This window comes from Pinus tabuliformis, chromosome 9 (genome assembly GCF_031772625.1).
Source record: "Pinus tabuliformis cultivar Carrire ecotype Pingquan chromosome 9, CPIR1, whole genome shotgun sequence".
NCBI classification, from domain to species: Eukaryota; Viridiplantae; Streptophyta; class Pinopsida; order Pinales; family Pinaceae; genus Pinus; species Pinus tabuliformis.
This window is the reverse complement of record NC_142307.1, coordinates 40,942,700-40,967,969: the sequence shown is the minus strand read 5'-3', so window position 1 is coordinate 40,967,969 and position 25,270 is coordinate 40,942,700. Positions and strand designations below refer to the sequence as shown.

Below are 25,270 nucleotides of genomic sequence, written 5' to 3'. Positions count from 1 at the left end.
CTCAGTTTCTAACAAATCTCCTAGCGGAAACCTCGAATAATCCTTTTGGCTGCTCCTCAGCACCAATTTGCCCCAGAAACCCCAACGTCAGCCTCTCTTTAAACTGCGTCAGCCCGTCTCTGCCTAGCGCTTGCCCTGCGTCACCGCGAATGGTTGCGTTAGCCTTAGGAGGTCTTGCGTCAGCCCTCTGTCCCTTTGTGTCAACAACGCTGGCCTCTATGAGGCTCTACGCAACTCCCGGCTGCCTCTGTGTGGCCCTGCATGAGCCCTTCTGGCTCTGCGTCACTCTCCCCGGCTACTGCGCTGCTCTCCCGACACTATCTCTGCCCCTCTGTCTCTCTGTACTCAATGCCCTTCCGCTGCAACTCCCTATCACTAATTCTATCTCTCTTACCAAACCCCACTCTAGAGAATAGAATGACTAATCACTACGGTGTACTCTCCAAGTGACCCTCAAGCCTCCTCTTATACTTTTCCTATTGACATATCAACAGCCGAGATTAAGTCCTTAATCAACGACTAAGATTAGATCTGGCTTGATCCATGTCTTTTCGACCATTCTAACACAGTTTCATATTAATCCACAGTAATATTTTATTTTCCCTAAGTTTAGACTTAGGGATTCCATTAAAAATATTAATTATTTTAATATCTCCTGAGCTGTTTAGAATCTACCCAAACCCTTTCTGGGTATTGGAGATCTCATGTGCCCCAACCTCTCCACCAAATTGTGTGGCTAGAGCACATTCGATGCTACCCCAAATCAACAGAAATTCCCTCAAATAATGTCTCCTCCCTTCTTTTGACGTTTTTCTGCCCCAGCAACTGTTGCAGAAAACTGCGTCTCACCATAAAACTGCTCTGCGCTGAAGCTTCTACTACGTTGCTCCCTCTGCCGCTGACAAATCTTGATCTGGAAAACTCCTCTCTGTCAACTCACTCAGAGAGACATCTTCCTTGAGAATCTTTCCCTCCTAGCTTGGACTACGCAATCCCTCCGGGAATTTGATCAGCGGCCTACGCAGCACTTCAATCTCCCTCCTCTTGAACACTGGACTCTTTCGATCTGCTCTCTTGCTTCACCTGCGCTCCGATACCATGTGAAAATTCGAGAATCCCCAAATCACTACTGCAACAACTAATTATATTTCTCCTACTAAATCAAGTTATTTACAGTATTATATGGTAAACATCGAAATAAATACAACTGCAGCCTTCACAGCTTTAAATAATATGCAGAAACAAGAATCTGAGCAAGAAAGAAATAACACACACAAGTGACACCGTTGTCTTTGGAAAAATGTCCCCAAAAAAACCCAATGCGAGAAAACTGGTGCAGCAGCTGAGGGTTTGTATTATTATGCAGTAGTTTCTTAATACAATATTTGGATGCCTTATTGGCTATCCAATACAGAGAATCTGACTGACAGAGAGATGAGTGAGATATTCCACACACTATCACTGGCGATCCAGTACTGATCCAACCACTGAATGGCTAGCCCCTAGCTGCCTCTACGCAATCACTACGCTGCTTTGCGTCATAGCTTCTGGGAACTGCATCACTCCTTCATGCTAATCGTTTTGCCTCTAGAACTTTGACTTTCTGCCCTTTGGTCTCACACCCCGGCTTTTGGCTCTGGAACTCGATTCTCCAGCAAATTTTGGATCTCATATCAGGATTTGCGTTGCCTCAGCGTGGCCCTATGTTGCCCAGCGTGGCTCTGCACTACCTATTATGGATCTCTGTCTGCCTCCTTTGCAATGTATCCCTGGATTAGGAAATCTTCCTCCAGAAACTATCACTGCCCCTCACTGCAAGAAATCACCTTGATCACTTCTCTGGCAACTGTTGCGCTACTCTCTTCAGAAATCGATCTCTTGATCTCTTACTCGATGTGTTTTCCAAATGCCCATCAAGCCTCTTCTTATAATCTTCTCGTTGAGTAACCAACGGCCCAGATTAAATTCTAATCAATGGCTCGGATCATTTTGGCTTGATCGTTGTCTTCTTCTAGAAGTTTCACCCCCAATTTAATTAATACCCTTTAATTATTTTAATTTCCTAAGTTTAGACTTAGGCTTCCATTAAAAATAATTAATTATTTTAATAAAACCTTCTGCGGATGGAATTTTCCAAAACGATTTCTGGGTATTCTGGAATACATGTGTCCTAGCCTCCCTGCAAATTTTGAGGCTTAGAGCACATCTGTTCCTACCAAAAATCAACATCACTGAATCGAACCAAAATGTTTTATTTATATTGACCGAGGGGGCTCTTTGGGGTTGACCTATATAGGGAGCCGACTTGTAATTTGTAATTGAGCCAACCTTGTAAAATTTGTTTTGTGGCCGACAGTTAGAATCTTGGGGAGCCAACTTGTAAATTTTATACCTCTGTTTCTTGTCTTTCGGGAGGCTCGATCAGTCATGACAAAGATCAAATAATCTCCAGTACTGCCACATGCCAGCATTTGCATACAAATTTCACAATTTACACAATGAGTGAAGGTTTTAAGATCCAATTCAAAAAGACCACACATTCTGCTATTTCTGTATGATTAGAGATGTCCACTCAGAGCTTATTCGCATTTTGTTCAGTGTGATGGGCATTATCATGGTAGGCTTATTCCATGACTTGTCATAAGGCAGATCAGCATACTCGCAACTCGGATTTTTACAGGCATCATGATAACTGCAACATTCCTCTTTGGTTTTCAGCCTGAATCTTTATTCTTTATTGCTTTTTCTACAATGGACAAATTCATCACAGTGACCTCTCAACCATCTGAATTTGACCATCTTTGGCTTTGATGTCAATGGCAACATCTCAACACTTAAGATATGTTAAACTTGTGAAATCTGTCTGAACACAATAAATATCATTCACTCCAGCAACTTGACTGACATTTGGGGTAAAAATCACTGATAATTTGCAGGACAGATTTGTTCTTTCCAAAAAAAAGGAATAAATGTGACAGCCACATTTTTATTCTCTGGACTTCTATCCAAGTGCTGGAAGATTTCATCGCTGGTCGTTTGCATCACTATATGAGTAATATTTTGACTCCTGATATGTGAAGAAATGACTTGCTCCAGGGTAATAACATAAAGAATTTGAACTCACAAAAATTTTAACAATTGCTCATTATTTGGAGTTGAACTTCATTTTGCAAACACAGTTAACCTCAATACCTCCAGGACGACTTAACAATTGAGCCTAACAACTTTGCTTTATAATCAGTATTTCATTACTCAAAGTTACTATTGAATCTTTGGTTTGCAAACACTTATACTCACTGCTTAAACACAGTTAAGTATTCCTACAGTAATCATTTCACTTAGATGGCACTAGCTTACTATTCCTCTGAATGTTCTTAAACACTGAGGGTATCTAAATTTCATGATCACACATTGGATTTTATAGACTATGATTTTGGATTGATGGTCCATTGAATACAGTGAATGAAAGTCGTCACTGTTACAGCACTGTAGCGGAGCATTTCACCAGTTTTAAATTCATAATATGGCTGTTAAGTGTGTGTTAATTAACACACTAACACAGTACCTTGTGGACATGCCTGACACCTCCAACTGGTACTGTGGGAAATAACCATAACTCTGCATCTACAGTATATGGATGACATAAATTTCTGTCATAAATTGTCTAACAAACATGGCCTAAAATCTATGATGTGAGTGATCATTGGATGATTTAGTTCTGCTGCCTCACCATTCACTAGCAGCAGCAATTTATTCGGTATTACCCTGGCATTTCATTACAAACTTTCAATTCTTACTAAATCAAATGGTTGATACGATGCTCCAATTTTTATGATCACATTGTAATTGGTACATGTCTTGATTCTTGCAGATATTTCATAATACTTAGTTGTGAACAAGATTTCACTTTTCTGAGTACAACTTTAAGTGTGGATTTTTCTAAGTTATCTTTCCAGCTTCATCCACTATTGCTAGTCTTGAGAGCAGGCAGTGATTTTCAGCAACTTTCATTCAAAGCCCCTCTTTCTGCATATCAATCCTAGTTAAATTTAAACATAGGTAAGTCCATTTTAAGTTAGGAAACCTTCTCTTAGCCTTAAAGAAAAAGGCAAGGCCACCAAGGTGACGATGGGTGGCTTGCCTGTAGTTGCTCCTTAGCTCTCCCATTGGATTAGGACTCTTCTTCTAGGAGAGTTCAAATAGCAACACTACCCTTTGCCTGGAATCTGGAATGAGAAGCCATAACTGCTTCCATAATTTGGGAGTACCTCTCCAACTCGATTTTAGTTTTAACACTTTAAGGTTGCTTGTTATTGTTACATAGTTTAGTAACTTAGTTATGTGGTAATCTGCTACAGTACATGGGATATAACATAGTTTAGTTATGAGGTAATTTGCTTCAGTACATGGGATATAACATAGTTTAATCATGAGGTAATCTCCTTCGGGATATGGGATAGCCTCTAAAATCTGTTGTGAGGCCAGAACTTTAAGTCTGTCATTTTGTGTTTCCAATGTAGCTAATCTGAGTATAGGAAGTCATAGGTGCCCTTTTTATCATTTTAACTTGGTCAAGGAAAATTGTCTTCACCTGATGATTAGATTTTTACAATGATGAATACAACCAATTTTAAAAGGTCCAGATCATGATACCTAAAGAAATTGACACATTGAAGATGTTAGTCAATTACCTGCCACCATTCAAGGAGGCACCACAATATGAAATCCAGGATCATCACCAAGCAAAACAATTTCCCTGCCCAAGCACCACATCCATAATACCTGAAAATTTGCCACAAATCTATGTCAGAAAAAATCCAAAATCAAAAAGCTTTCACCGTGAAACAAAATATGTTAAACAAGAATTTAAAACATCTCTGTTTTCAATTTGATGTGAATTAATATATCATCAATCATTACCTTGAAAGGCGTTGTAAGAGATTCACATTATCAGAAATTAGAGCACGATCATATACCACTACTGTCCTCAGTGCAACATCACTCCAGCTGTATAAATCCTTCATCTGAGGAGACAAAGCAGAAATTCATCAAAAATCATAAGTCGGAAGAACTTAACAACCAAAAGATCAAAATGTCCAACAAATTTCCATGCCCAATCCTTCATCCATTCTATAGGGGCAATTCCTGATTTATGGGAGGAGCATAACACATTAAGCTTTGCACCTTCAGATATAAAAAGTTTCTCTAGATATTCTTTACTATAGGTTTAATATTGCATCAATTTTCTTACCGTGTGGACAACCAATGCAAACCTCAATGAATACGCATAATAACATCAACAGGCTCAATGGATGCAATCCATGAAACCTGGAAATAAGTTTACAAATCCTTCTCTCATAGTATCATTAACTTCTTTCCTTATCAAAATGACACTAAAGACAACTACAAAAAATTAAGGATAGATTTTCTTTATACATTTTTTGATACCTGAATATGGACAGTTCATTTTTGGTCATTTTCTACCTTAGGAAGTCCCCAGAAGTCAGAATGTGGTACATGGAGATACGAAGCCTTGCAAGAAGTCAAAGATCATTTCCAACTACAAGTGGTAAGCAGTGACTTGGAAAACACTTCTGTTGACACCTAATCCGAAACGGATGAGGTGAAGCCGGACAGTCATCTAGAAGATGAACTGATCCGTTTTGTATTTGTATAAATAAAGTGCTAGCTAATGAATAAAAATCAATCAATGTTTTCTCTCGTTCAATGAGGAGTTACCCTGGCCTGACATGGTATCAGAGCACAGGTCCCAAAATTGGTTGTAACTCCTGGTCTGTTCTGTCCTGAACGCCTCTGGCCTGACACTGCCCTCTCATGAGACTGCGCCCTCTGTTCTGACATGGAGACTGCGCCCTCTGTCCGTGGAACTGTACGTTGATGCGTTTCTGCTAAAACCTACCTCATTCCAGCAAAATGGTATATGTTGATGCGTTTCCACTGTTAGGTAAAACCTATCTCACTCCAAAATTACGCTGGTGACTGCGTTTTTTATGACTATGTTGAAATTACGCTGCGTCATATTGAAGTCTGCGCTGTGTTTTTTGTAAAGAACTGTGGTATCGGTTTTTTAATGGTGCGGAGTCCTTCATCCGCTAAGAAAAAAACACTGCTTATAGTATCAAAGCCTTTGTGCGTAGGCCCACGACCTGGAATGCTGTGATCTGAGAATACACCACTGACAACTGTTCGTATGTGAAGTTCCAAGCCGAAGTTCCAAGCCGACTGCGTTTTTTTTGTGACTGCGTTTTTATTTGAAGCTGTGGGTATATACATGCTGTGGTCTGCGTATTTTTAGCTGTGGATATACATTTAAATGCTGTGACTGCGTTTTTTATTTGAAGCTGTGGGTATATACATGCTGTGGTCTGCGTATTTTTAGCTGTGGGTATATACATTTAAATGCTGTGGACTGCCTATTTTATTTGAAGCTGTGGGTATATACATTTAAATGCTGTGGACTACGTTTCCCACTTCAGTACTATAGACTGCGTTTTTTATTTGAAGTCTGACTATAGAAGCGCATGGTATAGACTGCGTTTCCCACTTCAGAACCCAAACTTTGGCCATGAGATTTGGCCTGACATGGCAGCAGAGTTTATAGTATACTTGGAGCAGAGTTTTTGTTAAACAAATACAAATGCCTGGACCATCTCAGAGTTTTATTACGCTGTCCTCTTGAACAAGTTTTTGCATTAATATATATATTGAAGTGATATATATTTGAGCGCCCTCTTTTTTCAAAACAGTGATATATGTTGAGCAGTGGTATATGTTGAACAGTGATATATGTTGAGCAGTGATATATATTTGAGCGCCCTCGTTTTTTTCTTAAAACATAATATTATGGAAGTGATGGTGATATAAGAAATGCTCATGATATGCTGATGAAATGTTAGAAGAAAAATAATGCATAAGGCTATCATATAAGGATTTTTTTCTCTCAACAGAAGTTTTTTTTTTGGCAGAGATATTTTTTTTTTCAGAATGCATTCAATCATTTCTATGGTCGGAATAGTTCTCACTGGCAAGGAGAACTATTCTGAATGGTCCCGGATGGTAAAACATACCCTTATCTACAATGAGCTGTGGAAAGGAGTGTGTGTCGGAGAAGAAGACAAAGACCCTGTGCAGCCCACATCAGACAAAGAACTCGCCATTTGGGAAAACAAGAACAGCAAAGCCTTTGCATTGATCGCAGCATCTGTAAATGAGGAAGTAAGTCGTCATATTTCATGCTATTCCACTGCCTTTGAAGCTTTACAAAAGCTGAAAGAACTCTATGATACACATTCTGCACTTGAAGTTGTTCAGCTCATGATTAAACTCTTCACTCTTGAACTGAAAAATAATGATCCTCTTCAATGTTGCACGAAGCGGGAGCGAAGCGAAAGCGCAGAGCGCGGAAGTGTCATTTTCCAAAAATCTAGGAAGCGAAGCGTCCGCGGAAGCGTCTGTTATATATATATATTTTTTTATATTTTTTTGCATTTATACTCAAAACAAACATCCCAAATACCAAATTAATTGTAGAAGACATGAAAACATGCATATTTTTGCATAAATCAAGATAGATATGGCATCCATGATTCCATTGTAGTTACTAGTATGTACAACAATCATCTATATTCTAGCTATTACAAACATACATCAAATTTTTAAGCATATTATAAAACATAAAACATTTAAGCATATTATAAAACATAAAACATAGAGCATATTATGATTTATCTAGCAAGTGAGCAACTGTCAACATTTGTCATGTCCAAAATTCAAATAATAATGTTTACAAAATATGTCACTTGGTCACCGCCAAGCCAAAAAGGTTCAAAATTCAAATTCACAAGTCTACAAGTCTAATGAGTAATCTATGACAAAAAGAAGTAGATTGTGAATATATCTACTAATCTCTCCTCCTTCCACCACGAATAGAACGTGATGGCGGGCCTCCACGTGGTGGCAATGAAGAAGATGGTCCCTGTGTAAGTCGTGGCACTGGAACTGATGAAGAAGAACCCCCTGCCGTTGGTGTTGAACCATGGAACCTAGAAACCAAGGGACCAGATGGGGGTGGGGGTGGTGGCATATCAACACCCGTGTCATCATCTTAGAATCGCTCAAAAAATTCATGCAAAAAAAAAAACACTAGTTAACAAAAAAATTAAAAACATGAATTAGAGAAATGCTTTATAAGGGAAAATTGGAAAATTCATACCACAATGGACATACCTGGATAAGAGAATCCTCTAATTGCTCTAGTCGCAACACTCCATCCTCCAAATTGGGCTCCTCTGGATTCTTGTCCCAAGTCAACAAGTCTTTATTAGACTTTGCATCTTCACAGTAATGGGACAACAATCGCAAGTTGTAATGAACATAAACCAAGCTCTCTGCCCGGTCTAAATTCAACCTGTTCCTTTTAACACTGTGGATGAAAGAATAAGAGCTCCAACACCTCTCTGCAGAAGAAGTGTTTACCACCTGTGATAGCACCCGCAATGCCAAACTCTGTAGAAGTGGAGTAGGCCCTCCATGCATGTTCCACCACTCAAGAGCAGAAAAATGCTCTCGATCTTGAATTGCATGCATGCTCCCAAATGGACCAGTGTTGCTCGTATAGTTGCTCACCTGTCTCCGTACCAATGCAGCCTCCTCATTATCAGGGATTAATCTACTCAATGCAGCCATATATTTTTCGTGAACCTCTTTATCTTGGTGTGGTTTTTTCCTGCTTCCCCCCCCAGGTGCTGGTGTTGAAAGCCATGATGGATGATAGTATTTAGGTGTCAAAACATATGCTAATGCATACAATGGAATATTTAGCATTTCCCATCGGTTTTGCACCTCTTCACGAATATAATTGTACAAGGTGGTATCTCTAGGCTCAACAATGTCTTTAATCTGCCCCAACATGCTATCCATTTGCTCATACACCTCCCCAATTACTGGTCGATCTGAATCTACAAACTTGATCATGTAATAAATTGGTTTGGTGAATTGCAAAACATATTTAACCTGTGACCAAAAGTAACTGTCAAGAACAGTGTCCTTGACTGCATTAGCACCATCTGTGTCAGTGTTAATTTCATCCCATGTTTCAGCACACACCAGATTAGTTAAAGCTTGTCTCACCCTCACTAGCCGCCTAAAGGTGAGGTAATAACTAGCAAATCTTGTCTTTGCAATTTTAAGCAATTGCAACTTGGAGTAAGTGCCATAGAAGTAGTTTACCCTTGTATGCCCTGTGATGAATTTAATGAGCTGCTTCCCTTTCCTGTAAACCTCAGCAATCCACCCACAATCTTTGTGTTTCACAATATCATGCATCAAAAGGTTCAATGTGTGAACCAAGCACCCAGACCAAAAGATGTGTGGATGAGTACGCTCAATAATTTTTCCTGCTAACTTACAATTTGCTGCATTATCTGTGATCACTTGAACCACATTATTCGGACCAACATCTTTGATTGATTTCAATAGGAGATCTGCAATGTTTTGTGCAGTTGCACTGATGGAGGAGGAGTCATGAGATGCAATAAATACTGCACCACTAGAAGAAACACCAAGAACATTTATCAAATGTTGGTTTCTAATATTTGTCCACCCATCTGATACAATGGATACCCCAGAATCCACCCACTCATGTGTAAAACGTGTCAAAGCTCTTTGAACCTTAGCTTTTTCTCTTTCTAATAACACTGTTCTAGCTTTCTCATAGTTGGGGGCCTTGTATCCTTTTGGGGCTTCATTGATGGCCTTTACCATGTCATGCCAATAGGGAGAGCGAAGCACATTGAATGGTACACCGCAAGCACAAAGAAAACGGACTATCTTTCCATCCACATCATCCCTCCCAGCAACATTAAGGAAATCCCCTATTGTTTTTCTACCTCCAGAGGTTGCAGAAGTACCATGAGGAGATGGGCAACTACCAAATTTAGAGGTTGCACTTGATTCAGAATGAGTTTTTTGTTTCTTGTTTTTTTGTTGTGCAGCCATCTCTATTTGGATGTATTTTGTTCTTTGTTCAGCTGAAATTTTTGGGCAAATTTGTACCCCCACAGAACCCTTTTTTTCATCACTGTCCAGCACCCCACAAAGATGCCTCCTCAGACGGGTATATGAACCACAATATGGTTTTCCTCCATGACAATCATGAGGGCACATCCATTTGTAAGATCCACCACCCTTTCCCCCATCAAGTTTGGTCACATAGTTCCACAAGGGTGTTGTTGTACCTTTCCCATCTTGTGCTTCAGTGTCCCCTTCAAGTTCATCCCCTTCCTCTTCAAACCCTTCCTCCTCATCATACATTGGGTCACCAAGTTCATCCCCTTCCTCTTCCCCTCTATTCCTCACCTTTGCCATCATTAAAACCAAGAGTGGAATGATACATAGAAGCCAAAAGAACACCATCTTGGAATATGGATATAGGTGGTGGACAACCTGTAAATAAAGGAGCAAGTAGAAACAATGGGAAAGAGTAGGAGAGGGAGGAGAAAAATACAATTTTTTTTCAAAAAAACAAGGGAGTTTGGGGTTTGAACTTACCTCTTTAGCTTTTGTAGATGAAGTCCTCCAAGCTCTTGCTCCAAGCTCCTCCTCCTTCTCCTAGCTCCTCCTTCTTCACTCCTCCAAGCTCTCCTCTCTTCTCCTCTCCTTTCCTCTCTTCTCTTCTCCTCTCCTCTCTTCTCTTCTCCAACTCTCATAAACTCAAAGTGAGAAAATGAGAAGAGAATGGGGGCTTTATTCTTTTCTAAACTCACCCTAAACTAACCCTAACCTCACCCTAACCCACCCCCTCATGCTAACTTAAGTGAACTTTTTAAAAAAATTAAAAAAAAAAACCGAGTTATATGCTGCCCGCGCGGAGTTTACTGGAAGCACGCTTCCGGGCCTCGTGAAGCGTGCGCTTCCGGGCCTGAAGCGTTGCGCTTCCGGAGGCCCGAAGCGCCCTCCGAAGCGCGGATCCGGGCCAACGCTTCATGAATTCCAGGAATCGTTTTTAAAAAAAGGAATCGCGCTTCAGAAATTTGGAATCGCGCTTCGGGGAGAGGTTCCGGAACGCTTCCGTACGGGACGCGATTCCGGCCTCGGATCCGGGGGGGGGGCGATTCCTGCAACACTGATCCTCTTGCTCTTGCATCTGAAATAAAGTCTATAATGCATGATATAAAATCCACTAAGGTTGAGCTGGATATCTCTCTTATTGCCTTTCTCAAAGCACTCTATCCTACCTACTCTAATTATCTTGAGTCTTTACAAGCAAATGGAAACCTTAAAGATATAACCTTTGACTCTCTTGTGAAAAAGTTTGTTGAAAGAGAGAAAGCCTTTGGAAAGAAAACAGTCCCTGAATCTTCTGAAGAGACTGTTTGCCTTGCTCACAAAGAAAAGCATCCTGCTCAAGATTCTGCAAGAGGAAGAGGTGGACGAAGGGGAAGAGGAAGATACTTCAGAGGCAGGGGGGGCAGACATTCTCAAGCAGAAAAGTCAAATCTGCATTGCATTCGCTGCAAACGAAATGGATCACATGATGCTTCTACATGCAAGCTACCATGGGACAAGGTTGAGCAGAGAAGAAACCAGCAGAAAGGTAAAACTGATGACACAGACAAAGGTAAAGCACCTGAATCCGCTCACTATATTGAGGCACAATGTAACATTGGAGTAAATGAAGATTTGTTTAATGCTTCACTTGCTTCTTCAAAAAAATGACTGGTTGCTTGATTCAGGAGCAACCTGTCATATGACTCATAGGAAAGATTTCTTTGAAGATTTCACTGACAATGTTGATGGAGCAGTATACTTTGCAGATCAGTCAAAAATCAAGCCATCAGGGCTTGGCACAATCAGGCTTAAACTGCCTGGTCTTCCAGACTTTCTTCTGGATCATGTTCTATATCTCCCACAGCTGAAGAGAAACTTGTTGTCCCTGGTCCACATCCGCCAGCAAGGTCACTCCATTCACATGTTTGATGGCAAGCTTGAGGTAAGAAAGGCATCTGACCACTCACTTGTCATGAGGGGTATAGAAGAAGAAAGACTCCTTAAACTGCAAGGAACCTCTGCTCATGCACAACATTTCTCATATATTTCTCATCATGAAGAAGTTGCACTTCCATCAAGTTTATTATGGCATGCTAGATTTGGACATTTAAACTATGATAGTCTCCGCTTGTTGAAGAAAAATGGTGTTGCTGGTTTGCCTACAATTCCTAGAAAACATAAACAATGTGATGCTTGCATTCTAGGAAAACATAGCAAACAGTCTTTTCATGATTCACATTCAAGAGCACATAGGAAGCTTGAACTTATTCATTCAGATTTATGTGGTCCAATGCCTGTTCCTTCTGCAAATGGAAATAAATATATCATGACATTTATTGATGATTACACCAGAATGTGTTGGGTTTACTTATTGAAGAACAAATCTGATGCTTTTCAAACATTCAAGAATTTTCATAAGTGGATTGAAAATGATGCACAATCTCATATTGGGTCTATTCGCACTGATAATGGAAAAGAATATACATCAAATGAATTTGAACACTATCTTCGCCAACATGGGATTAAACATCAAACAACTGTGCCTTATAATCCTCAACAGAATGGTGTAGCTGAAAGAATGAACAGAACAATTCTGAATATGGTACGATCCATGCTTTTCTTCAAAAATGTAAAGACAATGTTTTGGGCTGATGCTGTTCTATGTGCTGCATATATAAAGAATAGATGTCCATCTAGTGCTATAAGAAACAAGACTCCTTATGAATTGTGGTATGGACATGTTCCTTCGGTAAAACATCTCAGGATATTTGGTTCCACCTGTTATGCTTTAATACCAAAGGTACATAGAAACAAACTTGGTGCTAGAAGTCGTAAGTGTATCTTCCTGGGGTATTCAAACACATCTAAAGCATACCGCCTTTATGATGAAGTAAATAAAAAGTTTGTTTTATCTAGAGATGTCATTTTTCTTGAATCATCCAAATCAGACAGTGTTGTTGAGCGGCAACTTGATCGCTTGGATAGATTCACAAAACCGAAATCATTTCAAGAGTTTGATAATCAGATTCCACATCTTGAAGGGGGGATTCCTATACAAGATCAACATGTGGAATCTTCTTCTGAAGAACAATCTCCCTTGCATGACACTCCAACAACGGATGATGCTTTAAGTGATGTAATTGATAGAATTAGGAGACTCAATCTTGATTCAGACCCAACTCAATCAACAGAACAACCTGGATCATCTCAGAAAGGTCCCCCAAAGTGGCTGACAAAGACACTTGAAAGTGTTCATCCTGATGAAATTGGAAAAACAGGAACCAGAAATTCAAACCGACAAGATGGAGGTGATGTAGATAACTCTAATTTACCTGTTGATATGGATGTTACTTATGATTGTGAATTGAACTTGTCTACAGATTTTGAACCAACTTCCTTCAAAGAAGTTGCTTCTCATGATGAATGGAAAGAAGCGATGCAGAAGGAGTATGATGCCCTCATAAAGAATGGCACTTGGAAGCTGGTTGATCCTCCATTTGGAACAAAACCAATTGGCTGCAAGTGGGTCTACAAGAACAAGTACAAAGCTGATGGCTCACTTGACAAGCACAAAGCTAGGCTTGTGGCAAAAGGTTTTGCACAGAAGGAAGGGGTCGATTATGAGGAAACTTTTGCTCCCACAGCAAAATGGGCCACCATCCGGACACTCTTTGCACTAGCTGCTCAGAACGGTTGGAAAGTCCATCAAATGGATGTAAAAACTGCATTCTTGAATGGAGATCTAAAAGAGAATGTTTTTATGTCCCAGCCCGAAGGATTTGCTGTGAAAGGACATGAACACAAAGTATGCAAACTTGTGAAGTCCTTGTATGGCCTCAAACAAGCACCACGAGCCTGGTATGAAAAACTAACTGAGCATCTTCTGAAACTCAACTTCAAACATTTTGATCTTGATGATGCAACTTTATTTGTCAAGAAAGTTGGCAAAACAGTTGTATATCTTGTGGTATATGTAGATGATCTTTTAATGACAGGGAACAATGAAAGCTATATTGCATCCATTAAGAAAGAATTAGGAAAATTTTTTGAAATGACTGATTTGGGCTATGTTCATTACTATCTTGGCATTGAAGTAACCCAACATCCAAAGTCCATATTTCTTTCTCAAAAGAAATACATTGGAGATTTGTTAAACAGATTTGGCATGACAGAGTGCAATCCCCTTTCTACTCCAATGGAACAAAACTTGAAGCTCACATCTATTGAAGGAAAAGAATTTGAGGATGCAACAAAGTATAGACAGCTTGTAGGAAGTCTCATCTACCTCACTACTACCAGACCAGACATTTCATTTGCTGTTGGAATCCTCTCCAGGTTTATGCAAAAGCCTTGTGAGGGACATTGGTCTGCTGCAAAAAGAGTTCTAAGGTACTTGAAGGGAACTCAAGACCTTGGAATCAAGTATACACAGGTGGACGACTTCAACTTGATTGGATACTCTGATTCAAACTTCGATGGAGACAAAGAAACAGGGGTATCTACTTCAGGATATACTATGAGTCTTGGATCAGGAGCTGTCTCCTGGAGATCACGCAAACAATCAGTACCAGCAGATTCCACAACAGAAGCAGAATATGTGGCAGCAGCTGAAGCAACGAAAGAAATTGTGTGGCTCAGGAAAATTCTTGAAGATTTGCAGGTAAAACAAATACAATCAACTCCACTCATGATTGATAACACATCTGCAATAAAGTTGGCCAAGAACCCAAAGTTCCATGATCGTACTAAGCACATCAATACTAAATATCATCTGATCCGACATCATGTTGAGGCCAAAACAATCCATCTCCGTCATTGTTCCACAAACGAGCAAATTGCAGACATCTTCACCAAAGCGCTTGGAAGAGAAAAGCTTGAAAGATTCAGAATGATGCTTGGACTCACCAACATCCCTTCAGATTAAGGGGGGGAATGTTGACACCTAATCCGAAACGGATGAGGTGAAGCCGGACAGTCATCTAGAAGATGAACTGATCCGTTTTGTATTTGTATAAATAAAGTGCTAGCTAATGAATAAAAATCAATCAGTGTTTTCTCTCGTTCAATGAGGAGTTACCCTGGCCTGACAACTTCCCTTGTTTGATTTTGATTTGGGCACACTTGTATATGTCATTCATGGCCATATGAAAACAATAGGAGGCTAGAACTTGGTATGACAATTGATAGAGTGAGCTTAAAGGCATTGTCTTCAAGGACAATGACAAGGTTATGACACTTGGTGCCCTCATTACGCCTTGTCTATTGAAGGAAGATATAAAGGAGATCATAAATGATGCACATGTCCCAAGACATGTTATAGACTACCATGGCAGAAGAGTGTTCATCTTAGAGAGATTCCTTGAGGAACTAGGTCACATGTGGCACGTACGTCACAATTGATTACACACCTTTTTGATGAGTGCTAGCCTAGGACAGTTATCATGTCTACCCTAACCCCATTAACATATTAAATTAAGACACTTCTACATATTTGGAGGCACATTTCTTCTTGAAGAAAGTCTTTACGGGTTTAGGGTGTTAACTCTTCATACCAGGTCTGATTTATCTCTCCACAATTGTTTATACCACAGAAAATATTTATGCTCAAATAAATTCTGAAATTGCTAGAAAAATGTTATGAATAAAATATATATAAAAATAATATAAACAAATATAATAATAACAATCATAAATAATGAATAACTAACTAATAATTAGTATTGAAGAGTCATGTCTCTAAGGACATGACCATTCGTGAATGGGTACCTACCTAGGTATATAAACGGGACTGTAATATTCCTAATGAAAAATTCACAGTGATAACAAAAACATGCAAGACAATATAGCATAAAAAATTTCAGTAAACACCAACAACCCAGAAATGCTCCCAACATGCCAACAATGGGTAATTTTATTATATAAACTGTTGGAGTACAATATGAAATAGAAAGAGTGCACTTGGGCTTGCACAAGGCAAGCTACAAGCGTCAGGTGGTGGATATGCCAATGCCCAACTTCTGTCGGAGTTTATCAATCAAAAAATATGTCCTAGCCCAGTAATTCTGCATTGTTGACTCTGTTGAGACCCTAATTTGACCCTTCAGATCTACCCATAAAATTTTGCAAAATTAGATTTGAGGTCCTTGGGAAAACCCAGAAAAACCCAGAAAGGGTTTCCTCTAGTTTTGACGCTCCAAAATTGACCCCAAATTCTCAGCACTTCTCCACTACTAGTAAATTTTGGCCTACAGGAACTTTTGCCTTTACAACCCACCAAAATGATGGAAAATCTCCCTTGTCCCCCTTCTAACTCCCACACAACAACCCAGCTCCAAATTCCACTGAACAAGACCACCCACAAGCACTCCCTCTCAATGATTGCGCAAGCCTGGGCAATGACTGCGTAGGCTTAGCAAGGGAATTTCGTGTTGGAGTGGTGGACTCACTTCTTGTTAAATTATAGTATGTTCTATGCTTAGAGCAGTTTACTTATTTTTCTTCTTATTAGCCACAGATTAGCAATCACATAAACATTAAGTAAAGTGTAGATAGAAAATTAAATGAGCAACAGAAAACAAGCCAAGACAAGAGACATAAGATGTGGCGGCTAGCCAGGGACAAACCCCAATGCAGGGAAACCCTTTGATCAAATCTTCCTTTATCTTCAATAATTCAGCAAAAAGAAATAGTACAAAATCTGAAATTTGTAATTTTATATCAGCAGCAGCAAACCCTAGATCAGCAAACTCAAACTTGGTCAAACTAGCTGAAATTGACCTCTAAAGTACTTGGTCAATTTCTGGTCAACTTTTCCTCGAATAGCCTAAAGAAGCAGCCCTTGAACAGGCCCAAAAGTTCAGTCAATTTGCAGATTTCTGAAGTCAACTGCAGCCCTAAACTAGGGCAGTCAATACCGGTCAAACTAGAGGTCAAATCACCTCGATTTTTGTGCCAAAAATTGTGGCCTGCCTAGGAGAGGCAACCACACCCAATCCGCACTTCTGGAAGGTCAACGCTTGGTCAACGTTGATCAAAGAGATGACCTGCAGCCCTAGCGTCCTTCTTTCTGCATCTTCTTTGCCCTAGGATGTCTTCTTTTCAACCACACGTGTGAGAGAGAGAGAGGCTCCTTTTATGCGTAGGGGAGAGAGAGAGAGAGAGAGAAGATGAGTGAATTGAATTGTCCAAATGAGGAGAATGCTCCTTGTATTTATATGCAAACGTTGAGGTTGAATAGACATGACTATTGGGCTCCTGAGCCTCTAAGTTTGCTGGCCGACCTTGACAATTTGTCCATAATCAAAATAAATTCATATCTCCATAAATACTTATCGGAATCAGATGATCTTTAGATCAATCCTACACCTCTCAATGAGAGGAATCTAGGAAAAATATCAGAAGCCATAAATAAGGTGATGCACATATTGGCCCTAGTTGCCTATTTTAACACTCCCTCTCAACTAGGGAGAACTTCATCTGCAATCCGTCAGACCGTCGCTGCTATCCATCCATCAAATGCACTGTCCTGTACAGCTTGACCCCACTCTGCTCTGCTCTGCTTTGCTCTGCTCGAACTATGAAGAAGAAGAAATGATCAAGGATGTATCATACCATCCTCCACTGACCCAAAGTCAGTCTCAGAGTGTGAACCACTCTCACTGATCCCAGATTAGTATCATTGATCCCAGATCAATGGAGGTCATCCTAGCATAGAGAGTACGGTAGATACAGTGATGCGTCCATCAATAGTACTACTATGGTCCCTATCCTCGTTTCCTTGCTCATTGATCAGAAGAGAGGTACTTCCCATGAGTCATAGACTGCATGGGTAGGATGCCTCGACAGGAGAACTAATCATCCTGTCCACAGGAGAACGAATCATCCTGTCCAGTGGATGCCACGGAGAACTAATCATCCTGCTCCACAGTCGCCACGGAGAACAAATCATCCTGGCCCACAAGATAACTAATCATCCTGTTCCACAGTTGCCATGGGGTGTCATAGGGGAAGGTTGAACCTTTACCCTATACATAGTGCACCAACAGGGGATGGTAAGTTTCCCTGTGGTCACATGTCGCTCCAAGAAGTACCCCGTGCCCCCCTGGAGCTCCCAGCGCTCAATACATCATACTCGATATGTTGGAGCCTTATTGCTCCTCGCTGCACCATATCTCGAATATAGTGGTACCTAATATCGATATGCTTGGAGTAATCATGAAATACGGGATTCTCTGATAAACGGATCTTGCTCTGGCTGTCACACAGAATCACGGTGGTATCCAATGTAAATCCAAACAGCTCATTGAAGAGCTTTCGCAACCAGACTGCCTCACAGGAGGCCATGCTAGCAGCAATGTACTCTACCTCGGCGGTGCTCAACGCCACCGACTTCTGCTTCCTACTCATCCGGAAGTGCTCTTTCGGTCCACCACACTGCCTGCCCAATCAGCGTCAATATACCCAAGTAGTCTCACAGTTCCGGCAGTGTATCTCAACTCATGAGGGATTGTGCCACAAAGATATCTCAACAGATTCTTGGCACCAATCCAATGTGAGTGGTGAGGCTCAACCATATGTTGACTCAATGTGTTGATTGCAAAGCATATATCCGGATGGGAGTTCACCAAGAACATTAATGCTCCGACGAGTTGACGATACTTGGTAGCATTTCGTAAAACAGGTCCAGCAGCACTACCGCTTAACTTCTTGAAGTCAAGCTCCATCGGGGTAGTTACAGGCTTGCAGTCCACCATGCCGAATCTCTCCAATATCTTCACCACATATTTTCCTTGAGATAGGAAAATCTCCCCTGGTTTCTGCCAGACTTCCAATCCTAGGAAATAGTGCATAAGTCCTAGGTCTTTCATCTCGAACTCAGAAGCTAGCTCCCTCTTACATTTGTGAATGAGACGGTCTGCACCTATTAGAAAGTGGTCATCAACATATAGCACCAGTATGAGAGGCTTGTCATCTATAACCTTAAAGTAAAGGTTAGGGACGGCTTCACTCCTAGTGAATCCCAGCTTCATCAAGTAGCTATCGATCCTCTCATACCATGCTCGGGGTGCTTGCTTTAGCCAATAGCGGGCCTTCTTCAACCTGCACACATGAGATTCTCATCATAAATCTCAAATCCTTTGGGTTGCTCTACATAGACCCCCTCTTTGATCGAACCATGTAAGAATGCAGTCTTGAAATCCATGTGATGTAGGTTCCATCCTTGCGAAGCAGCAAGGGCTATGATCGAGCGGATGGTGGTATATCAGGAACAAGTGCAAATATCTCGTCATAGTCTATACCTTCCCTCTGGGAGAAGCCACGAGCGACAAAACGAGCCTTATACTTTTCCGCACTTCCATCAACTGCATGCTTTATCTTGTAAAGCCATTTTGAAGTGACATCTGCTTTGTCCTGGGGTTTGGGGACCACATCCCAAACATCGTTTTCCATAATGGAGTCATATTCCTCAGTCATAGCATCCTTCCATACTTGATGCTTGTTGGCATCTGTGAATGACGAAGGCTCATTTTGGATGATCGTGCTCATGATGGTTAGGTATACCTGATATCTGTTCAGCTTCTTACTTTCACGGAAGGTTCCTCAGGGTGCAATGTGTCCTTCAGCATCATCAAATGTCCCCCTAAGCCATGAAGGCCTCTTCCTAGAAGAGGAAGGCTCTTGTAGAGGAGGATCAATAGGATCCATAGGTTCTTCCACATCGGGAATCGTCTCATCTTCCTTTTCCTTTGATGCCCCAGTGTCAACTTCTTTAGATCCCCTTAAAGTAGGAAGATTGTCTACCTTACTAAGAGATATATCTTCGTCAAAGGTGACATCATGACTAATCTCGACTTCCCTTTGACCAGCTACATAGATTCTATAGCCCTTAGTATTTTTGTTATAGCCCATGAAGATTCATTTCTTTCCAGATGCACCCAGTTTATTCCTTTTCTTTTTCGACACATGAAAATATACAGGGCTTCCAAAAATTCTAAAATGAGATACGTCAAGTTTCTTACCAGTGAACATTTCTTCGGGAGTCTTGGAACCCAATGCTTGATGAGGGCATCGGTTTTGTACATATACGGTAGTATTTGCAGCTTCGGCCCATAGAAACTTCGGAAGTCTTTGATCATGGAACAATTGTACGATTCTCCCTTTCCGCCACACCATTCTGCTCAGGAGTATATGGTGTTGTAGTCTCCCTCTTAATGCCAGTTGTTGACCACTATGTGTCAACTACCCATAGCAGTACACCCCCTTTTTCGCAAAAGGGATAGCACTTGATCGACATGTCCGTGCCATTCGACTGTCATCATCAACCCAATCATGTTATGTTGTAAACCCAGTCTGCATGTGTACATTGTAAATAATCTTAGCAGATCTGAGTCATGTATGTAAATTGCCTAGGCAAACCTAATTTTCTAGTGATAATCTACGTTCCAGAAGGTTTTTTGCTAAGTTGCACGAAACGGGGAAACGGGGAAGCGACACGAAACGCGGAAGCGAAACGAAACGCGACCTCCCCGAATTTTGGAAACGGGAAACGCGAATATATATAATAATATATATATATATATATTAAAAACATTTAAAAATTATTAATATATATATGTGCAAGACTGCAATCATAAAGCATTAATGATACATTTACTTAAACATTTTAACATTAAGATTAAATTTACATCACAATGATCACATTTACTCATGAGTCATCACATTAGGAAAAAAAAAAAATTTAAAAACAAGTGCTTTTTTACAGGAAACGGGGCCCGTACGGCGTGGAAACGAGTTTCCGTCCGTACGGGCGCGTTTCCATCTCGGGAAACGCGCCCGTACGGACGGAAACTCGTTTCCACGCCGTACGGTACGGGGAAACCCGTTTCCGTTTCGTTTCCGTACGGAAACGGACCCCTGCCCAGCGTTTCCTGCTACTTAGGTTTTTTGTCTCACCGATCCATGATCGGCACAGTTTTCCTTTTGCCTAACCCCAAAGCCGGAATGGATTTTGTCATTAGAATCTTAGGGGAGTCCTAGTGTGCTAAATCGAGTCTATGTAAAAATAATTTGGAAATAATCCTAATTATTTGATTAGGTTATTACAAATTGCTTGATCTGCTAGATTGTATTTGTGTCGCAAGACTGGGTGGTCTATGAGGGTCTATGTCAAATGGGTTTTCCCCCTTGAAATGTAAAATTGTGAAGGTCACGTTGTAAAGTGTCTTGAGGGTTAGAAAATGTTTTATCCCCTCAATAGTCCTAGGTATTAGGTGATTTTTCCAAAGGCTAAGTTCGAGGGTCCAATAAAAATAAAAAATAACTAAAAAATAAAAAATAAAATAAAATAAATTTTAAAAATAAATTAAAAAGATAAATAAAAATTTGAAAAATAAAATAAAATAATAATAAGTCAGAGTTTTGAGGAAATAAATGCAAGATTTTAATTTTTTAATATATTAAAATGCATTTAAAATTTCGACGGATGAGACTAAAAGAGATTTTGATCATCATCGATGGTCGAGATCATTTTGACATGGATCACTCGAACTAGCCGTTGGGGAAATTTTCCTTTAAATAGGGTGTCAAAGGTCATTTGAGATCATTCGATCTTAGAGTCGTGTGCTAAAGAAAGCTCCTTGTAGCCACTTTTTGTGCAATAAGGAAAGACTTTGGGGTTGAAATCTTGTTGGTGTTACTCTTCTGGAAGCGCTGTAAGATGTTTTCTTTTTCTGCATAATTTTATTTTCAGCCATTGATGATAGCTTGATGAAGAGTGATTTTAAACACAGGTATCTTGACTGGTCGCTAGGGTTTGAATGGTAGTTAAATTTTTGAATATGATGGCAGGTAATTCCATTACATTTGGATTTTAGTATCATTTTCTCCTTTTTCGTTAACGGTTTATTTAAGCTGTGCAGAAATCCTTTTTTTGAAGATTACCGGGCGTTCGGGGAAGTTCTCGGCTGAACTAGCCAACTCCTAGATTGCATTTTCTGAAGAGCCCAGCCAGTTTTGATCCTAGGCTTATCATTTGAAATTTTTGGTGAATACATGAAGGGTTTTCTGAAGCACCTCATCTTAAATTAGAAATTCTGAAAATATTTATGTGGCATACTGACAAGTCTGGCTGCTTAGAGTCGCTAGTTTGTGAATACTATAATTGTTTAGCTAGTTTTTGGGTTTCTTTTTAGGTTTAACCCTTGCATATATTATTTCTGGGTGTTCTGTTTTTTTTGCCATTGCAAGTTGCAGGTACAGATCTTGAAAATTTTTCGGGGTTTTCATTAGACAAATCTGAACGCAAGGTGATTTAAAATTTACTGGAGAATTTGGAGGGTTTTTTGATCTATCTTTCTGTTGTTGCCTGGGGTTTTATTTTACAAGAGAACTTTCGAATTTTTTTTAGAAGAAAAAATCAGGGAACGGGATTGCTTCCTCACCTCCACCCAGCTTTCTCCCAATAACCAGTATTATGTTGTTGCCACACTCGTCTTGTTTCTTCCAAATTAAAACCCTAGCTTCCATCAATCTCCACGCCACTATTCATTATCTCTCCGCCATCCCTCCTCATCCACGCGTTGCTTCAGCTCGCCTCACGCAGTCGTTTTCTGCTCCATTCTGAAACTGCGTACAACCCATCGCTTTTCTCCAGCTCCGCTTGTTTCTTCTCCACACCACAACCTGCAATCAAATCATATGCAGCCTGTTAAACTCACATGGACAACACAAAAGATGTCAAAGATAAATCAGTGAGTACAATTTTTATTAACATAAGATACACCTTTATAGTACAATAGGTGACTCTTGGGATTCAGATCCCAAGGTCTCTTGGACTGCTTTTGTCCATTCGAATTCCACACTAACCCTTTAGGATTAGGTGTCCAACATTCCCCCCCTTAATTCGAAGGGTTATGTATGAGTCCAAGAAAAGAGCTGTAATACAAAATGTGCAAAAAATACATGGCAGCACTAGGCTGAATGTGCTCTATGAAATGTTGGTAAAAAAGGGCGGTGGTTTAAGGATGACCACCAACACTGGAACGCTTAGTGCAGTTCCCGGAACTCTTCCAAAACTAGCAAGAAACTGTAGTTTTCTGCTAGAGGAAGTGTTCTCAATCTGTGATGGTTTAAGGATGACCAACAACTCTGGAATGCTTAATGCAATTCCTGGAACTCTTCCAAAACTGGCAAGAAGCTGGTGTCTTCTGCTAGAGGAAGTGTTCTCAATCTGTGTTCACGGGCATCTTTGTCTCTGGCTGCAACTCTGAAACTGGTGTGGCAGGTTGTGGCTCAGGCTCGCTTGATGTGGCTTTGAAGCTTGTAGATGACCATCATTTCCCCCCCTGTCAGGTACAAGGTGAGAAGATGGAGAAAACTCAACTGCAAGACTGTTCAATACTCTAGAACAAGTTCTAACATGCGTTTGGAATATCTTCTTGGCTGTTGATGCCCATTGCCAAGAAGCGATCCATCCAAGATGAATCTTTGTTCTTGCAGGACGTTTGTTTTTGAAGCATCTGTGTGAAGAATGGCTGGTTTTATGACAGTGCTTACATGGATGAAGATCAAAACAGTGATCTTTCACATGGCCAACTCGGTCACAGTGTTGGCATTTCACTATCTGTTGTTTTTGTTGTTGTTGTTGTGGAAGAGGGGCAGAATCCGGAACAGCTGAAGCTGAACTGTCATGAGGAGCAGGTGGACTGTCATGAATAAATCCAGCACTCTGAAACTGAATGGGCTTGGCATAGTCTGGAATATGAAAGGACAAGTCCTTGTCATATCCAAGACCAGTTCTGTGCTTGTTGTGGACAAGCTGTTCCCAAGGTCTGATGATGGGCTTGGGAAGTGCAGACTGAACCTCTGCATCTGCATGTAACTTTGCTGCTGTAACATTATTGACTTGCTGTTTATGGGAGTCTGCTTCATTGTTCTGAACAGAAACAGGTTCAGAATGATGACTCCACTGGTGTAATTCTTCCTGCTGTAGCTTTGTTTCAAGCTGCAAAAACTCAATATTCTCATGTGCAGTTTGCAGAGACGTTTGGATGTCAAAGAGAGTTTCTTTGTTAACTTTGACCATCTCATCAACAGTGGAATGAATTAGGATATTCAATAACTTTAATGCATCTTCAAGTCTGGCCATTTTTCTTCAATGTCACTTAAAAACACAACTGAGGCAACAGCAACAGAAAAATAATATTGTACTCTTACTACAAGATATTGTAAGGCCTTATCAAGTGGCAACAATGTCGCGAAAATGGTTGATGGAGCAGGACCTGAGTAAGCTGGATGTTACCAAGTTAAACTACAATAAACATTTCTCGTCAAGCTACAATAAACATTGGTACAATTGGGCACATGGTAAATCAACAGTCCACAGTTCGTTTCAAGAGTGAACTGGAGCATAACATCACCAATGCAAAAAGATTATATAAATGTGAAGATGAGCGCTGTCCTCAACTTCAAACTTCAGAGCATCTAGCTACTATGGAAATCATGCAAAATCTCTACAAGAAACTGCTCCAAAATCTCTACAAGAAACTGCAAAAAAATGACTTCAAAAAAATGTCTTCAAAAATGCTTCAAATTCACTTCACAATGCTGATCACTTCTCCACGAATCACTTCACTCAGAGGTTGTTTCAAATTGTTCCATGGACAACACCAAATCTGCTTCGAGGTGGCTTCAATACTGCTCTTAAAATCTGCTTGAGCATGTGCCAAGTCATAAAAAATTTGACTTACAAATCATCTATCAGCGTTAACTCCAGTTATACTGCATTCACCATTCAACAATACAACTGCAACGAGGCACATCCATTTGTCTATAAGCGAAAGCTTGTGCACAATATCGAATTAAACAGACATGCATGTAGATAGCCAAATTGAATTCTGCGATAGAATTTCATCCAAAAAAACTCAAATTCAGAGAAATGACAACGATAATGCTTCCCTGCTCATCACATCAATCTCAGTGGGGACTTTGCCTCAAACTTATCTTCGGCTAGATGCACTAGTACTATTTATGATTGCGCAAGCAGAGGAGGATCATGGAGTCTGGAAATCATTATTCTGAATTGTCTCACACCATAAAATTGATTTCATAAACATTTCAATGCAGCACGATTCACGATTTTGAGTGCAGAGGCAGAGTTCAATCACAATTTAATGACCGGCATGCAAATTACAGAGGCTTCATT

The 25,270-nt window shown here is 40.3% G+C and overlaps 1 protein-coding gene across 5 annotated transcripts in view; it reads right to left on the bottom strand.

Annotated features, from left to right (window-relative positions):
- LOC149147049 (phosphatidylinositol N-acetylglucosaminyltransferase subunit A-like) overlaps positions 1-25,270 on the bottom strand; it is a 318,990-nt gene that overhangs the window by 151,634 nt on the left and 142,086 nt on the right. For 3 of the 5 annotated variants that reach the window (XM_089440599.1, XM_089440598.1, XM_089440597.1), the window contains exons 7-8: positions 4,921-5,024; positions 4,692-4,782 (exon numbers count right to left, since the gene is read on the bottom strand). In XM_089440599.1, the coding sequence (XP_089296725.1) occupies positions 4,692-4,782; positions 4,921-5,024 (195 nt within the window). Of the gene's footprint in view, positions 1-4,653; positions 4,783-4,920; positions 5,025-7,088; positions 7,223-25,270 lie in introns of those variants that run through there. The other 2 variants (XM_089440600.1, XM_089440601.1) reach the window with 2 other exon arrangements.